This window comes from Pelodiscus sinensis, chromosome 4, assembly GCF_052426305.1.
Source record: "Pelodiscus sinensis isolate ZL-2025 chromosome 4, ASM5242630v1, whole genome shotgun sequence".
NCBI classification, from domain to species: domain Eukaryota; kingdom Metazoa; phylum Chordata; order Testudines; family Trionychidae; genus Pelodiscus; species Pelodiscus sinensis.
The window spans coordinates 109,479,570-109,498,589 of NC_143055.1; the positions used below are offsets into that span (position 1 = coordinate 109,479,570).

General features: G+C 38.0%; 1 protein-coding gene across 3 annotated transcripts in view; it reads right to left on the reverse strand.

Moving 5' to 3' along the window:
- Nucleotides 1–409: 409 nt before the first annotated feature.
- Nucleotides 410–19,020, reverse strand: part of GSTCD (glutathione S-transferase C-terminal domain containing) — a 133,398-nt gene continuing 114,787 nt past the window's right edge. For 2 of the 3 annotated variants that reach the window (XM_075929687.2, XM_006119312.5), the window contains 4 exons: nucleotides 15,533–15,666; nucleotides 13,806–13,836; nucleotides 7,561–7,630; nucleotides 411–5,019 (listed from right to left, as the gene is read on the reverse strand). In XM_075929687.2, coding sequence (XP_075785802.1) covers nucleotides 4,883–5,019; nucleotides 7,561–7,630; nucleotides 13,806–13,836; nucleotides 15,533–15,666 — 372 coding nt within the window. In that variant the 3' untranslated portion in view covers nucleotides 411–4,882. Of the gene's footprint in view, nucleotides 5,020–7,560; nucleotides 7,631–13,805; nucleotides 13,837–15,532; nucleotides 15,667–19,020 lie in introns of all 3 variants that reach the window. The other variant, XM_089778047.1, reaches the window with a different exon arrangement.

The window sequence follows — 19,020 nt, forward strand, 5'->3', positions numbered from 1 at the left end:
ACTGGGACTTTTCAGTTTAAAAAAGAGGAGACTGAGGGGGGATATGATAGAGGTATATAAAATCATGAGTGGTGTGGAGAGGGCGGATAAAGAAAAGTTATTTATTAGTTCCCTAAATAGAAGAACTAGAGGACACCAAACGAAATTAATGGGGAGCAGGTTTAAAACTAATAAAAGGAAGTTCTTCTTCACACAGCGTGTTGTCAACCTGTGGAACTCCTTGCCAGAGGAGGCTGTGAAGGCTAGGACTATATTGGAGTTTAAAGAGAAGCTAGATAATTTCATGGAGGTTAGGTCCATAAAAGGCTACTAGCCAGGGGATAAAATGGTGTCCTTGGCCTCTGTCTGTCAGAGGCTGGAGAGGGATGGCAGGAGACAAATTGCTTGATCGTTGTCTTCGGTCCACCCTCTCTGGGGCACCTGGTGCTGGCCACTGTCAGTAGACAGGATACTGGGCTAGATGGACCTTTGGTCTGACCCAGTACGGCCGTTCTTATGTGGATAAAAGAAACACAATTAAGAGTCAAATGAAACAAGTTTTCAGCTTCACCCTTTGCATATATCTTTAATCAATTATTCATTTAGGAAATCAAAAGTTTCATTTAATGTTGTCGTCTAATTTTGGAACTTGCTAGAAAATATTGACTGTAACCATGAAAGCCACCAATAATTTAAGTGAAAGTTTCTGTACGTGGAATGTGTTTTTGGTGTGCCTCCTTTTTGTAAACATAGTGTATAAATAACACTTTAAAGCCAGCCTTGTAAATAGATAAAACAGGTTATTAGGAGCCTTCATTTATTTCAAAGTCATAAAATGGGGATAATGTAGAAGAATTCAGATTGAGTCATACACACAAATGAACCTGGAGTCATACGCAATGATCACAGCTTCATGGGCAAAACAATGGTTGCTGCAGAAATCCCATGCAGACGTTTCAACTTTGCAACTATCTCTGTTTACAGAAAAGCTTCAGGAAACTTGCAAAAAGGATGGATGTCACCTTAGGTATCCATTTATTTTTCAATTAAAATCTCTCTCTCTCTCTCTAGATATAGATAAGATATAGACATAAATATAGTTTACAATGAAAATAAATACACCTCTTGGCAGGACCTGCCACTAAGTCAGATTTATCATTAATATAACAATATTATATTAATACTTTGAAGTTCAGCATCCAAAGTGACATTTCTGCTATTAAATCCATAAAATTACGTTTGAAAACATGTTCCAACGGCCCTTTAGACAAAAATTTGGAAGTCAAACATTCATGATCTTGAGAAAAATCCCAATCTAGAATTTTTACAGCCCTATGAACAAAATGTTTTATAGGCATGACAGTAGAAACAACTAATATATACAACAAATTTGCCTTTCATAATAAACTAGTAGATCAGTTTAATGGAACAATATTAATGTCATCATGCATTTCGATAAGATTAAATTAAGAAATAAAGGTTAAACAAACAGTTGTCAGGGTTAGTATACATAAAACTTAATCCTGCCATAAGTGCAGGGGACTGAACTAGATGACCTCTCAAGGTCCCCTCCCAGTCCCATGATTCTAAGGCCTGCTCTACACTACAGCAGAAAGTCAAATTAAGATACACAACTCCAGCTACGTTAATTACATAGCTGAAATCAACATACCTTAAATCGAGTTTCCTCGACACCCCCACAGTGGGAGGTCAACAGAAGCAAACACTCCCATTGACTTCCCTTACTCTTAGTGAGAAGAAGGAATAGTGGCACTAGCGGAGGCGCCCTCTGAGTTGAATCTAGCAGGTCTTCACTTCACCCACTAAATCGAACCCTGGAAGATTAACTGAGGCAGCATCAATCTTCCACATAGCGAAGACGTGGCCTAAGATAGTAAGGAGGCACACTGCCCACACTTAGGAATGCATGTGTATACTATTAGTTCCACATAAACACAGCAATGCTAAAATGCATTGATAAGGAATTCTGAAAGCAGCTAACTCATATAACAGAAACACAGAAAGAAAAAGGGTGGAAATAAAGATAGAAATACACGTACACCGACAACTACATCGATGTTTGCCTGAATTAGCTCCCCTGGTCCCTAGGATGACGGTTCTCCCTCCCCAGCTTTTATTCAATGGTCAACTCCAGGGCAGGTGTCTGCAGTTGTTAGCTCAAAACACCTCCTACCTCCAAACCCTTCTTGCTAGCTGGAAAGACAAAATTATAGATTATTCAAATAGAAACTCCAGACATTTTAAGTATGATATCAAACTACAAATGTAAATTAATAAAAAACTATTACAGTTGGATACTAGACTAACATGATCAGCAAAGTTTACCCCTTAAATCTACTTCTTAGCAATTACCAGGGTTAAAACCAACAGCTTAGGGCTTACTTAGATTGATGTATCTCTCCAAAGCAAGCCTCTAATATACAAAATTGAGCTTACAACATATGACTTATCCTGGTGAGTCTTTTCTTCTGTGCAACATGCAGCAAGCAAATAAGTAATTTTCTCTCTCCTCACATTATGCTTAGAGTCAGTGAAAGATAAATTAATTGAAATGGTATCCAAAAACTAACTTCTCTTTGGATATGTTTAAGAAATTGCAAGACGCATTGTTTGCTGTTATCTATTTTAGGCGAGTCTCAAACCACAATGTGGAATGTCTTCACTGTTACCAGAGTGATTAAAAAATAAGATATCACTTGCTTCCCTGACATGTCAAGAAGTTCGTGTAAAAGCATCATTGTGTCGTAAAAATTCAAGATGTGTGTGTGAAGTTACATCAGTTTGTGGACTCCTGAATTTCCAAATGAAGCAGCATGAAGTTTCCATTGTCATTCACTAAAAGTCATCTGGATCCTTTGGAGATGTAACCATCAGACAGAAAAAAATCCAGAGGATTAATTTTATTTCCTCGATGTCTGCTAGCATCTTGTACAATGTAGATTCATGTTCAACACTCACTGAAGAGCTAAGGTGATATCCATATTGACCAAACCTTAGTTATACTTTAAATTGGTGGTGGCAAACCTGCAGCATGCATGTTGTCTGTCAGGGTAAGACACTGGCGGACCGCCAGACAGGTTGTTTATCTTGCATCCACATATGCGGTTGCCCTCAGCTCCCATATGTCATGGTAAGTCATTCCCAGACAATGGGAGCTGCAGGAAGTAGTGGCCAGCAAGTCCCTGTAATCTTTGGACACACAGTAAATAAAGTATCTGGAGGCTTACCCTGATGAACAGGTTGGCCACCACTGCTTTAAAGTAACAAATTTCAAAATTCATAAATGCATCAAATCAAGTCTTTCATACAAATTCATTATATTGCATTTTGATTTCTGTGAGTGTCAAAGAGTGATGCTACTCATTTAAATTAGGATACAGAGATTCTACTTATTACGCAAGAGATTCATTTTCTTTTTATTGTAACATATGATTGATATTTTCACAGGGTTCCCATAATGCAGTTGTGTACAAATTTTAAATTTAGTAAAAATAACTGACAATGACAGATAAAAGTTCAGACTTTTCCAAATATAACCATTACTCTGTTTTAGGAATGGCACAGCCATGAGCCAGTCCTGGCAATGAGTGTCTCAACCTAAGGTGAATAACAATCCTTGCCAAGGTTAGCAAGGCAGTATCAGGCACACAACTGAAACCTTCACCCACAATCTTTCTATTTTGGGGGGAGGGCAGGCTGGAGGTAAGAAGTTAACTGCAGTGACAAATACATTTTGTCAATTGTGTCAATTTTGCCAAAATTATTTTGTTTAAAAAAATCTAAATGTTTTGTTTTGATATTTTTATAAATGAAACATTTTTTATTTTGATTCAAAATTACTTTTTATTTCAAAATGTTCTTTAATTTTATTAAAAAACATTAAATGTTCAACATGAAAACAACACATTTCATTTCAGGGCAAATCGTCATTATCATCGTCATTCAACCCGAAATCATCATTATCATCATGATTATTGTTTCATAAAAAAATGTTGAAAAAAATCATTTTTGGATCAATCAAAAACCATAAATATATATATAATTTTTTTTTTGCCAACAACCAAAATTATCTTAGGTGTCCATCTCTAATCAGGAGGATCATACAGTATCTGCCACACTCAATACCATGGATAAACAGAAGGATTTTACTTTCAGCAACTGTCCATACTTTCAGATTCCTGAGCACAAAATCCACATTCCACACTTCCAAAGCAATGTAAATTATTAAAAAAAAATTAAGAGATTAAAATATATATGTTGAGTAGAATGATACAAAAAGTATTTCAAGGATCTTTATGGAAAACAATACTGTTATAACAGTAGAGACTTTTTACAAGAAAAAGCTACCAATGCCATACAGCATGTAGTCTATTATTGGACAGTCTGCCCATAAGAAAAGTCACACCATAAATATGTGACTAGATTTTTCATATTTAAGTACAAAATGGTCAGCAACTTTTATTGTCCATGTGGAGACCTGCAATACTGTCATATACTCAACCTACAAACATAAATGTCGTTTTGAACTGTAATTTCAAATGTGAAAGATCAGCAGAGATGGCTGTACTGAAAAGAAAATCACTTTTCCAGAAATGAAATCAAACCCTTTCCAACCTTTGCTGGAGCTTGCTCTGTGGGGCCGTGAAAGCTTGAGGGGATTCTCATTATGAAAGCCAGCAATCCTTTAATAACATATTACAAGTAGAATTTGCAATGCTCTATAGGCAGCCCACTTTCCAAGCCTTTTCCCCGCTACTTAGTCTTATGAAAACCACAGGTTCAGAATGTGTAATGTCTGCTTCCCAGCAGTTTGAACCCCCTAAGGTGTTTTCAGGCATTGATCATGACTGATGTTTAATTAAAATCAAATAGAACTCTCAATCTAAATAGGGACACCCACTACCATGTTGTTCTTTGGGGAGCAACTCTCTGGCTCCATGGACATCACTTGGACAGAGTAGTTGCATCCTTCTGCAGCCCATGCCCGATCCAGATCCACCAGCCCCATACAGTGTTTTCCTAGAATACCAGGACAAAAATGGAACCATTAAAAGCTTCCTTAATTTCTACTAGTAATATATGATATACAAATAAATGTACACTTTGGCACTGTTCAGTTACTAGTGATGTCAGGAAAACATAGAAGTAAATAACTTAAAATCCTGAAGCAACCTAATCCAGAAGTACCTATCATCTCCAAATCTGCTTTATTCCACTTCGACTTACAAAAGAACATGACTAACACAAATGTGGTCTGACCTTTATCTTAGTCACCTGAAAATAAAACTTAATGCACAGCAACCACGCACCCATAAAGATTTTCAATAGAATGGAATAGTTTAATGGAATAAATCAGGAAAATAATGTTTCTTTTAAAATAGAAATACCAATGAGGTATTTTTTCTCCTTAAGGAAACAGACATTTGGAAAGAATACTATACAATTTCTATGACACACAAAATATACAAAAAGGTGAAATAATTCAAAGCCTCCAGATATTTTGTATCAAAATGCCAACAAAAGCTTATTTGATGCCTCTTCCCTCTCTTTTGAACTGGCTGTTTCTTTCCCATGTCCCATGGGTATCTCATAACCAGTAGAAGACACCCCCTTTCAGAGGGTGGAGTCTAATTGGCAGCTGTAACACTGACCTAGTGGTTTTTTTGTCTAAATATAATGGAGATAGTAAAATAATTATATCTACTTTTACGTAAAATTTGAAATTAAAATCTGCAGTATTTCCTTTAGTATTCTTAATTATAGGAAATACCCCAACTATCACAAATGCAGCTTTTAAAAATGTATTTAGATTAGTTGTTCCTTACTGCCTTTGAAATATTTCATAAGTGTTATTGAGCCAAGACGCACTTGCATTCCACAAAAATGTTTCCCTAATTGTGGCTTGAATTGTTGTTGGTTTTTTAATTTGAAACTAGTTTGTAGTCTCCCTTTTCCCTTTAGCATACTAAATCCTATAGAAGAACAATATCCATCTTCCACAGCTAAGTCTTTTGTCTGCTCTTGAACAACTATCATTTGTCACTTTTCTACACAAGAACTAAATATGGACTCGAGCTGTAAGATGTGGATCTAGGTTCAGATACCATCCAGCAAATGTCTATGTTTTGGGAACAATTGCATATGGGATCTGGTAAAACACATTCCTTTACAAAGTTCTAGTAAGTATAGCCTTCCACCTTTACTTCAAATCAGCCTCTCTTTTTTATTTAATTACTGGCCAACAGAGAGAACAGGGTGTTTTCAGCACTTAATAGCCACTGAAGGAAACAATAGGCCCATGTACCTTAACCCAGCTAGTCATAAATTGCATGGAAATGCTCATCCTGCACTTAGTTTTTGCTGTTATACAGGCAGTCCCCGGGTTACGTACAAGATAGGGACTGTAGGTTTGTTCTTAAGTTGAATTTGTATGCAAGTCGGAACTGGTACATATTGTAGGGGAAACTCTAGCCAAACATTTCTCCAGAGCTCAGTTTTATTCTCCCACACCTCACTTCTCTCAGTCCTTTATTCTCAAGCTGAGGTGTCTGCTGAGAAAAGCCGCTCCGCGTCTCCCTGGTCTGCTGGGGGGGGCACTAGCTTCGCGTCTCCCTGGTCTGCTGGGGGGAAGCAGCTAGTGCGGGGTTGCCTCGCCCCGTTTGTAAGTAGGGATCCGATGTAAGTCGGATCCATGTAACCCGGGGACTGCCTGTATACCATTATGATATAAAACTGTAAAACTGAAAAACCACCATTTCAATTTAATGCACCAAATACTAAAAGCTGAACTGTTACAAATATGTTTTCTTCCCTAGAAGTTGGAAGCCAATACACCAACCAAGTTTCTTTATTCTTGAGAGTAAAGTATTCTAGATGTAACTATCCTTAATTATTTTTTAAAAACTCACTATGATTAATGTATCTAGATTGTTCTTTCTAGTGAAATTAAGCATATACCTCTATCTTCCTGTATCTTTCCTTGATAATTCTCTTCATAGACTAGATATAGCAATTTCCTGTTTGGTCATTTAAGTCCTTTGATTTCAAAGAAGTTTTCAATATTTCTGCTGAAGATATTTCTATCTTTACTACTTTCAACACAATTTTTGTACCGTTCCCATCTTGCCCTTGTCAGTGAATTCTTAAAATGATTGATCATCAATTACTATATGTCATGTTTAATATATCTAGGGGTTTCATACTGTTACCCACTGCCACAGTATCTTTCATGGGAGTTACACTGGTTTTAAGGAGGTCTCTAGTGGACTACAAGGTGTCTTTTTGCTTTCCAGAGTATAGAGTATAGTATAGAGTAACTAGTGCAGAGACATGGTGATGAGTAAAATGCCAAAATCATACTCTAGCTCATATCTGGAAAAACTTCACCCATAATGAAAAAAAATATATAGCAATAGAAACACTCACTTCTTTAAGTGTGCTCACAAAGCAGAAATTTGATCCTCTATTGATAAACGTACTAGTTCTTCTCATAGATCATAAATTAAGCACATCACCAAATATAATGTGCATATTCTGCACAACAGCTGTGGAATCACATACCTATTAGTCTACGTTCGGGTGGAAGCCGAACAGCTGTTTGATCTGCAAATCTGCAAAGAATCATGTGCTCCTAGAATAAAAAGTACAGAAATAGGATTTTATTTCATTACTCTTTAAAACTGTTATTTAGTCACAACATAAAAAAAACTCTATATTGATTATTCAATGGTACCAGAAAACTGTTTATAATTGTGTAATTGATTTGGACTTTGAAAGCGTGTGACAATTAAGTTTGGACACCCATCCTTTTAAGTACCCTATATTTTGGGGGCAGTGAATTTGTTCCTGGATCTGCCTTCTCTATTTCCACTCAGCAGGGAAGTTGGACACAGTTCCCACAACAGGGCAGTGTTCATAGTGTTCATACTTCAAGTCTTGTCCCCATTTGTGGGGAGCAGCCATCCTGGAATGGGGGCACTCAAACATCCTGCGTTTCCTATCAGTAAATGAATCGGAAGAGGGAAGAAATGCCGTCAGCCTTATTGGGGACAGGGCAACTTGCCATTGCTCAAATCCCACCCCAGTTAGCACAGAATCAATTTGAAATTTGAGTCCAGAGTTCCATACCATGACATGGGGAAACTTTCTTCACTCAACAGCACAAAATAAACTTAAACAAAAGTAGAACCCTGCTTTTAAGATAAAGAATAGATTCTGCTTTCCATTTTTAGCCTTTGGCTAGTAAAACAAATGAAGAAGGGATAGGTAAGTTAACTATTCTTGCAGAGTGGGAGAAGGAAAGATTGTAATGCAATGACAACTGAAAAGAATGCTCTTCTGACAACTGTATTAAGTGGGACAGCTGAAATTTAAAGTGTCAAGACCTAGCAACCAGAACCAGAATAAGTAACTACTTATGGCCACAAGCAGCAAAAGGAAGGACTCTATTCACTTCTGATTATATATTGGGAAGAGGAAATATTCCTGCTTAAGGTCCCCAAAGTGCTAGCACTGCCTCTGACAAGAACTATTTCAGAACTGTCCAGCTTAATAGAACCCTCTGCAATGGCAAGAGACTTTCCTATGCAATATAACAACCCAAAGTTAAAGCCCTGAAAATGAGCACTTTTTAAAATCGAACTAGGTTATGCTTTCATTCTTGGCTAATGCAAACAGATAATTTTTAAAGGTTAGCGCCTGTATTAAGTGAAGTGACTGAAAGCTCAGATGCTTCTGCCTGATTTCTAACTTTTCACCAGCTATTACAGCTGCTGGAGCAGCTGTTTGGGAACCTTGAAGAAGCTGGAGCTGTTGATCAGAGCAAGAAGAGCTGGTAACGGGAAAAAAACCCAAAAAACAAATTAAGCCTCCAAACAGAGGCTTCCAAGAACACCTGGCTGTGGTACAGAAAGGGCAATTAGAGCTTGGGGGAGAGAAACTCGAGGCAGCTCCAAATAAGAGAAAGCAGCGACAAGTAAACAACTCCAATTTGGGAAGATAAGCTGTTGTCATTTCATGGTAAATGAGTGAAAGGTAGCTCCAAAGATATGTCAGGCTGTAACACAGCCTAGGCAAGATAGAGGGCCATACTTAAAACGTATAGTCTCCAAAGAAATAAGAATATTTTTATGCAGGTCTTAACAACCTTCCCAGAAACTAGTTTTGCACAACTTCTGATTTTACATCTCACAACTATCATGACCAACTTCTTGTCAAATTCCTATTCTGCAACACAGCTGGGCTGTCCAAAGAGGCAAAAGGATTAGGAGTGAGGCCAATAAAATAAATGTCCTCAAAAATGCAAAGAAAATGTGGCTTCACAACATCATATAAAAATACCTCAAAATGTGGCACAAAACTAATCAAGTGAAACTTCAGTGGATTGCAGTACAGTCAAGTACTCTAAATGCACTCTGACTTATAGTTCCCAAAGAAACAGGATCAGCTCAGTTTTTTCACATGAAGAAGGAGCATATACAAAGCTTCCTGCCTTCATCAGGTTACCCTGCCCAAAGCCCTGCCCACTGCCCCCACCAGTTTTGCGGCCTGTCAAACCAGATCTGAATGTTGAGGTAAGCACTATCACTCACCTAGCATGAAAAATGAGGACTGGCTTGTGAAAACACAAAAACATCTTATTTTCCTGTGGCAACAACCTGAAACTTAAACTAGCGTCTAGGTAATAGCTCTATAATTTCCCTCTCAAATGAACAGCAACCTGTCACATTTCCTGATGGCAGAAATGGTACAGCCATTATCAGGTCAACAAACATCATAATTAAAATTATCCAGCTTTCCACGTGGTTAACTCACTCTCTGGAACAGACTCAAATGTTATTAAGCTCTCAAAGCTAAATAAGTGAAGTGGTTTTGTTCCTTCCAACCATCCTCAGGGAAAGATAATAAAATGTGGCCTCTGGGTGTCTTGTGGCACTAGCCACATCATAAGCCTAGTTTTGTAACTTTAAACTCCAATAAATCAAGGCAAATATTCCCAAAAGAAAATGCTGTCAGATAGACCTATAAGATGAACAGTAAATGGATCCCATCTACATAGAGAAGCTATATCCCTGATGGTCTACTGTAAGTCTTGTTATGTACAAATGAAGTAAATTGATTTATGTAGGAACTTTCATTCTTCTTGAAGTCTCCTTGGATCACTCAAAGGAAGATAAGAAACATTAATTGAACACGGGAACTAAAGAACATAGACAATGTCTGGCCACCACATTGGAATTTTAGTCACTAACCAATCATTTTAATCAATATAGTAATATGATTTTTAGCGTTTTGCAGAGTTAAGAATTTAAGTTCCCAGACTCTGCTTTGGAAAGTATTGCGATGGTTTCCCTTGAGGATGATTAAATGCAAAGTAGAGCAGATTGCTTAACTTAAACAAAAGCTTCAGAGGGGTAGCATAGTTAGACTGTAACAGGAAAAACTTAAAAAACAACAAAAGTCTGGTAGCACCTTAAAGACTAACAAAACATGTAGATAGTATCATGAGCTTTCATGGGCACAACCCATTTCTTCAGATTACAGGAGTGTTGGAAGTCCAGATCCAAGAATAAATAAGGGAAGGAAGGAGGGAGGAGAAGGGGAAAAAATGGAGGGGAGGAAGAAAAAAAAAGATAGTGAGTAGATAAGCTTCAGAGGGATAGCCGAGTTAGTCTGTAACAGGAAAAACTTAAAAAACAACTAATAGTCTAGTAGCGCCTGAAAGACTAAACAGTTCCAAGAGGCTGATAAGAACCATTAGTTGCACTTGAAAGGAAGATAATCAATACCAGATTTTTTTCTTCCCCCCCTCCATTTTCTTCCCTTCTCCCCTCCTCCCTCCTTCCCTTATTTATTCTTGGATCTGGACTTCCAACACTCCTGTCATTTGAAGAAGTGGGCTGTGCCCTTGAAAGTTCACGATACCTTTAGCATAAACAGTTAGCATTTAGCAGTGATGCTTGGAATACCTTTGCCAGATGTTAAAAAGAATTCTGTGTGTGGCTCGAAAACTTGCCTTTGTAACCAACAGAAGTTGGTCCAATAAAAGATATTACTTCACCCACTTCATCTTTCTAATATGCTGGTAATAACACAACTACAACTACATTGCATGTGACAACCAAAAAATCCTCAGACTTATTTGTCCCCAGAAACTTGTGCTGACAAGTAATTCGTAAAGCAATTTATCAGTGACTGACACAGATATTAATATTATGTATTTATTTCTATGGACACAGAGTCCTAGGGGCTGAAAGGAACATAATGGTTTTTCTTTCTACTGTTCAAGTATGAGGAGGTTTCTCAAGCTTCAAGGGATTTTCTATAGCAGAGGTATACTCAGACCTCAATGGTTCAGGAGCCAAATTAGCAATCCGTATTACCAAAAGAGCTACAGTAGCATAAAATCATTGTTTCACTATCACACACGTTTTACTATCACACATGAAAGACACATTAACGAGCCACTTGCATCTTGAGAGCCATAGTCAGAGCATCATTGTCCTATAGTTACTGTGCAATAGTGGTGGGCAATAATTTTTGAAGGGTGGCAACTTCAAAAATTTCTGAACTGTTTGCAGGTTGCCCCAGAAGGGGTGAAGCCTCGGGTGAAAGGGGCAGGGCCTTGGACGGAGCCTTTAAGTAGCAGGAGTTGAAAGGGCTTACACCTTCTTGGCGGCTCCCAGGAAATGCATTGGGGGCAGGGCCAGGAGCTGCCATGGGCCGGATGAAAGGACTAGGCAAGCTGGATCTGGCCTGCTGATAGCCTCTTGCCCAGCCCTATTCTACAACATCAAGAGACCTAAGATGTCCACAAGGAGATCTGAGAAGACATGCTGGTATTTCAAGGGTAGGTTCCTCCAAATATACAGGCAGTCCCCAACTTGCGCGGATCCGACTTATGTCGGATCCGCACTTACGAACGGGGCTTTTCTTGCCCCGGAGCTCACGGGCGGCAGGTCGCCACCCGTGTCCTCCGGGGAGAGAAAAGCTTCTCCCGGTCTCCCTAGTCTGCTGGGGGGGGGGGGTCCAGCAAAGCCGCTGGACCCCCCCAGCAGACCAGGGACACCCGAGCAAAGCCGCCGCCTGGGCAGCTTTATGAGCAAAGCCGCCCAGGCGACGGCTTTGCTCGGGTGTCCCTGGTCTGCTGGGGGGGTCCAGCGGCTTTGCTGGACCCCCCCAGAACCCCAGGGAGACAGGAGCAAAGCCGCACGGGCAGCGGGGTCCCTCCGCCTGTGCGGTTTTGCTCGGGTCTCCCTGGTGTGCTGGGGGGGACTCCTCCCAGCACCCCAGGGAGACAGGAGCAAAGCCGCACGGGCAGCGGGGTCCCTCCGCCTGTGCGGCTTTGCCTGGATCTCCCTGGTCTGCTGGGGGGGGAGGGGCGCAGCTAGTGCACCCTCCCCCCAGCAGACCAGGCTTTTGTTGCGGGATGCCTCGGGTAGAGCAGCTGGGGTGCTGCCGGGTTGGTCCTGTGGGAACCTGCCAGGCAGCACCCGAGCTGTTCTGTCCCAGGCTCCAGATTCAGCAGCTGTTGAAACTGATCAGGCTGATTCCAGGAAGCTGGGGGCAGAGCAACTCTGCCTCCGGCTTCCTTTAGTCAGCCCCTGGACAGTTTCAGTGGCAGCAGCTGAATCTGGAGCCAGTTCCGACTTACATACAAATTCAACTTAAGAACAAACCTATAGTCCCTATCTTGTACGTAACCCGGGGACTGCCTGTAGAATCATTAAAGATATAAGTGACACATACTTGTTAATGGCGGGGGAGGTTTGAGGGCACAATTTAAAGGTTTTGTTGTTATGCAGAAGAATTCAGGACAGGGTATATAAACCCAGGCAGAGATCTAAGAGGGCATGTTACCCCATATGACACCCCCCTACACACACACCACCTCTGATTACAGAAGAGGTGAGAAATGGCTCAAGAATTACTTCTAGAAAGCAAATTTAGTCAGAAGAAATAATAAAATCCATTTGTCAATGAATTCATTATTGAACAAAAAGTCCTCTTATTTTGAAATAAAAATTTTTAGTTAACACTGCGCCCAGTCACACACAGGATAACTATTAGAGATGGAGAGTAATACAACTATTCAAAAGTTTGTTGATCACTGACATTTTAAAGTTATGTTATACTGAATATGACATTTATTTAATATATTATTAAATGCTTTGGAAAGCTATTTTAATTAAAATAATTACTAAAACAATCTTAGTAAATAATTATATTTATTGTTTATTCTTATTTATAAGTGACCATTCACTCTAACTGCAAATTAAGTAGAAGCATTATCATTAGACAAGAGAAAAATCTGAGGCTTACAACAGAGTGTAATGCCTTTAATAAGCTGCAGCACAGAAAGAAGGCTTGTTCTTTAAGTATTTTTCAGATAACAGCTACTGGAAAATGAAATCTCTAGAATCAAACTGTACAAAAATGCTACTTTATAGTTAGTTAGGTCTATATACCTAAGAATAATCAATACTTATCCAAAGTCTATAAAATGAGTGGTATCCAGAAGATTTTAAGTGAAATGTGTCAAAATATTCCTCATCTTAGGGTGTTTTCCTTATCTTTACTAAGATATAACATTCTTTAATGGAGAAACCATCTGCATTTATTTGACTTTTTTTAAAAAAGTGAAAGGATTGTGAGTAGATCTGAATTACTAATCATCATAATTACATTGTGTGTTCATCCTCATAATTAAAAGATGAATACAGATTATTCATTCCACTACAAATCACAGGGAAAATGCAGAAAAGGAAACAAAAAGAAAATCTAACCACAGAAATGCTTTTACATACCTTATAGGATAAGACTTCCTTGAACTGGTGACTGAAAGAGAAAAGAATATTGATTCAGTTCACACTGGAAATAATCAAGATTGAAAACAGAAGCAGTCTTTAAACACTTGATTGAATTCTAAAAAATAATACTTTTATCTGGAGGCTGAGAAGCTGTCTTCAGAAGGAGAAAATATGACAGTTTTTCTATTCACTGAATAGAAAAGGAATATTACGTGCCATTTTATGTTTTATTGTAGAACATATACAAGGTTTCAGAGAGGTAGCTGTGTTAGTCTGTTTCAGCAAAAACAGCAAGGAGTCCTGTAGGCCCTTTAAAGACTAATACATTTATTAGACTATTAGAACATAAGCTTTCACTAACTACAACTCCCTCAGATGCTGAAGAGAAAAAGAGAGACAGACAGAATGAAAGAAAGAATAAATGAAAGAAAACGGATAGAGATGGGAGTGTGACAACAGTGCTAATTACATTAGAATGAACGTGGCTCGTCTCCAACACTGGTGAGAAGGTGAAAGTACTTGAATGGGAAACTACCTACTGTAATGCAAGAACCACTCCATGTATTTATTTTAGACCTTGGTTCAGGGTGTCAAATTTGTATCAGAATTCCATTCGTGTTATGTTTAACAACTTTGACATTTCTTGTAAAAATAGTAAGAAAAATATTTTCAAACAAAAATATATAATTTTTACGGTGTTGAAACTTTTTTTTGATAGAAAGGCTATTATTTACATCAGACAATATAATCCAAAAGAATTTTGGATTTTCTAATAAAGTATACATTTTATAATCTTGAAAATTCAAAAGAGTCTACTTAAAACCATAAGCCAGTCTGAAAGTATAAAAATACACAATTAAAGCTTTTAACACAATCATAACTCCGTCCTGAAACACTCTAATCTTCATTCCCATATACCTACTTCTTAAGATACGTTATTTTTTAATCAAGTGTGTTAAAAAGCCCAGAGCCTAAGGGTTATGATTATGGACATCTTAAATCTGGAGAAAACAGTAAGCACAGTTTGTGATAGAAATATAAAAATATTAACATAAGAGCAATGGATTTGATTGTTTAGTTTTATAACAGTATAAATCTACCAAAATCTATGGGATATCACTGGTGGTGAACTGCAGTAACACATGTGTCAATGAGTCCCAAGGTGATGGGGTCATTCATCCACCCCTAAGCCCAACGAGTGGACCAGACACACAGGGAGAACAGGCTATATTATTTAATGGATGATGTAACCTGTCATCCCACTGCATACGTATTATGTGTCTAGCACTCAGTGTGATAGTCTGCACTACCACACACATAAATACAACTCATTACCTTTTGCTGTTTTCATTAAATTTCCATAAGTCACTAGCACTGTATCTAACAATCCCTATATAACTGGTGACATATAAAATCTTTATGAACAGTGTTGAATAGCTGCCTTTGACACTGAGCTAGGAATTAGTAAAGTATCCCCTTTCTCAGTGGAGTACGTTTTTCTGGAAAGAAGGCTGGAATCTCTTTGCCACTGTAGGTATTTTTGTGGTCACTAATGAGGTGAACCTGTTTATCCTGGATAGTTAAAACCAATTGGTTTTTCAGTGGTGATGCAGCAGCTTTATGGGGCAGAGTTAAGGTTCTGTGGGTGTTATTAAATGTCCATTTACATACTTTTGATTTTTAAACTTTACATTTCCAGACCCTTGTACAACTAGATTCTTCACCTTCGAGGAAACATAAATTTCACTGTGTTCTGAATGAAACCGTAACAGCAAGGGCAGACAACAAAGGCTGCGTGGGCCTTGATGCAGTGTTCAATCACCATGTCAGTTGCCACGCCACAAGCATGCAGAGCCACCTAAAACATATAAAGAAAAGAAACTTTAACAGTATTCTTCTGTTCTCTTACAACTCTATTTCTTAGAAGTTTTCTGGATGATTGAATTATCTGACCCCTCCCCCCCCCACACACATACACACACACTGCAGTGAAAGCTAGAGGGTAAGGCTAGGGCTTATTCCCAACCACTCAACCAGAGAGTGTCTCATAGCTCTGTCAAACATTTCTCTTGCTCATTTTAATGCCAAGGGAACTTCATCAATAATTCTTGTTGGTGGAGAAACTATAGACACTAAACTAAAATTACTTGCCAATGACATTTTACAGTATCAACTCAAATGAAGATACCTTTAAAATATTTTACAAAATACAAAATATCATGCTGGTTAGTGAAGAATGTCAGTCCAAGAAAGAAATGCTTAGAAATGTGTAGAGATTTTTTAAAGCTAGATTTTAATGATAAAAACGATATGTGAAACACAATAATCAGTAACACGCACATACAGGTTACATTATATATCATCTCTCACTGAAAGAAAATCTTAACGACGACTTGGTTTCTGCAAAGCCATGAAAGAGGAAAAAATATGTTAAATCAAATTTAGGCTTATGAGAAAGCACCTTTTTAACTGAGATATTTAATAAATGGGTATTTGTTTGTCAGAGACAATAAGCAGGCAAAGATTTTGTCATTCTGTTGTAATTTTCTTTTCATTCTTTTGGGATGTACTTGTACACCAGGAAAAAAACATTTAACATGTCATTTCATCATGACAGGATAGATTCTGAGTTCATGTGCATATCAAACATGCAAGGAGGTTCCACTCGCTTTAAGTGCCAGTCACAACTGCACTTGTTGTGGAGAGCAAGTCAGCTCCTTTGATATACAAGGGGCTGAAAGCAGTGGGGTAATTTGTCCACCCCTGAGCCCAAAGAGTGGCCCAGACACACGGGAAGAACATCTCTTTTAAGGGATGGTGCAATCTGCCATTTAGCAAATTTGCCTGTTGATGGTACAATTGCCCTTAAGATGGATGCAATCCCACAATGCAGACTTTAGATATTTTTCCTCAGTCACTTTGGTAATTGTCAAATATGTGTATTTCAACAGGGTTCCTCTATATTAGAGCCTATCTCCTCCATCTATTTAAGCTAGTAGAGAGGCTGAATTTGTGATATCCCAAAAAAGCCTATGCCAACAATTATAGCAGAAATTGGCCAATGCCAAAATAACACTCTGAAGTTAGAGAAGAGATTTATTTTATTCCTACATCAAAAAACAAAATCTGATTAACTGAATCATATGTAAATAAAAAACAAAAGTGTACAGGCTTGTAAACATTATATGTAGCTGGGCTCTACATTCCATGTAGATCTGTAGGTAGAAATAAACAGGAAACAAATTAGTCTTTTTAAAAAATAAACTCCAAAACCATATATACTGGAACATATGACACCATTATGTACTGTATGTTTAAGAATTGATTTCAGAATATCTCCAAGGGTCCTGATCCCACAGAGTTCTGTGAAGTTGCATTTGGAGTTCACTGCAGGACTGGACTCTAAATTAGCACCTGCTTCATGAGAGATGACACATGTAAAGACTCATAAGGTGTTGATCAATATGCTAAAATAGTATGTGAAATCCAAAAATCTTTTAGTGTGTCCCTTATTGCTGCTTCAGAACTACAATGACAGGCATTTGTTCCTTTATGAAGTGTTTTAGAGCCTACTCCTATAAATACACATGCATACATACTCACATGAATGCTCTCAATGCAATGAGGGACATTACGAGGTTCATGTTTGTAAAGTTCATCAAATCATAAATGTTTGCAGGATCAGATCTGTATTCTCTTAAATTGGGTATATATATTTTAAAAATCTAAGTTAGTCAACCATCTTTTCCCCTCACCCTCTCTCAAAGATGCAGCTCTCAGGCAAATGTGCCTCTTTTTAAAGTAGCATTTATTTAATGTAATTTTTCTGAAGCTTTTTTGTGATTTTATTTTATTTCCATTTGATGTTTGGCTTTATGAAAAATTGAGTGACACTCAAATGACTGCAAGCTACTTTTTTTTCATGAAATGTAACAAGAACACTGCATAATCATTATGTCAAAAATAATTACACAATCGCTTGTTCACCATTTTGAAAAGACAGGACAATGCTAGCAGGTTATACTGGAGCAATTAATTAATTTTCTAACTATGACCAAACAAATATATTATGTTCTTGTTTCATTTTTTGAGAGGTTTATAAGGCACAGGAAAAATTAAATTAGATGTGACTCTGTTTGAGCTCAATAATTAGACAATAATGCACACAATGCAAAATGTTCTCATTTGTGAAGAATTATGTTCTAACCAATCCCAGACAGATGCGCAAGCCTAGAGCAGTGTTTTTCAACCTTTTTTTAAAAAATAAAGTACCCCTTTAAAAAAACATTATAAGTACCCCCTTTAAAAAAATTATAAGCAGGGCTCGACAAATAATGTAATCTACTCGCCGGTGGCAAGCAGATTACAACCCGGAAGAGCCGGCACAGAACTGTGCGAAACCGCGTGGCTGGTGAGTGGGGCTCACCGCCGCTTGGCAAGCCCTGATTATAAGTATCCCCAGTACCTATGGTTTTCAGACACACAAATTTTTTTCTACCATTACTACACATTTGTTTAAACAACTTAACTGTAGCCAGGCGGGCGATGAAATTTTTGGGTGTAAAAAGTACAAAAATAATAAAGCGTTGTAAAACTTAAAACAAAAATTCAGTTTTCTCCAAATTTCAGTTGTCTTGAAGTACCCTCCCAGACTTCTCTCAAGTATCCCTAAGGGTACTTGTACCACTGGTTGAGAAACACTGGCCTAGAGAATATAAAAGCAGGGTTTGTTTTAAGGATTGCATTACAGAACTACAACGTGATACCTCATGGGAAACTGACTTTTCAAAAGACTACATGACTTCCATTTTGGATTCAAGATCCAATAATACTCCAGAATTACAGACATGATCACAACGGGGAATGGATGCAAATCTGTAGACAGTTCTGCAGTTAGATTTATAGGTCATAGTTTTGTACTTCCCAATTGCCTGAACCAAAACCAAAAGTGACAGTGGTCCCTCAAACAGGACAATGCATCATAATAGCTACCATCACACAAAGGGAAAATTGAAGTGGTCAAAATAAAAGAATAGAAACAATCCAATATATAGTTGTAGTAGAAGGAAAAGGCTGCATTAATAAAAAACTGTAAGAGATGCCTACTGTGTCTCTGCTAAGCCTATATTGTAATTAGTTTTAAACACACAGTCTATGTTTACACTACAGGGTTTTTGTGCTTTTTTGAGCAAGAAAATTTACAGTAAAATGG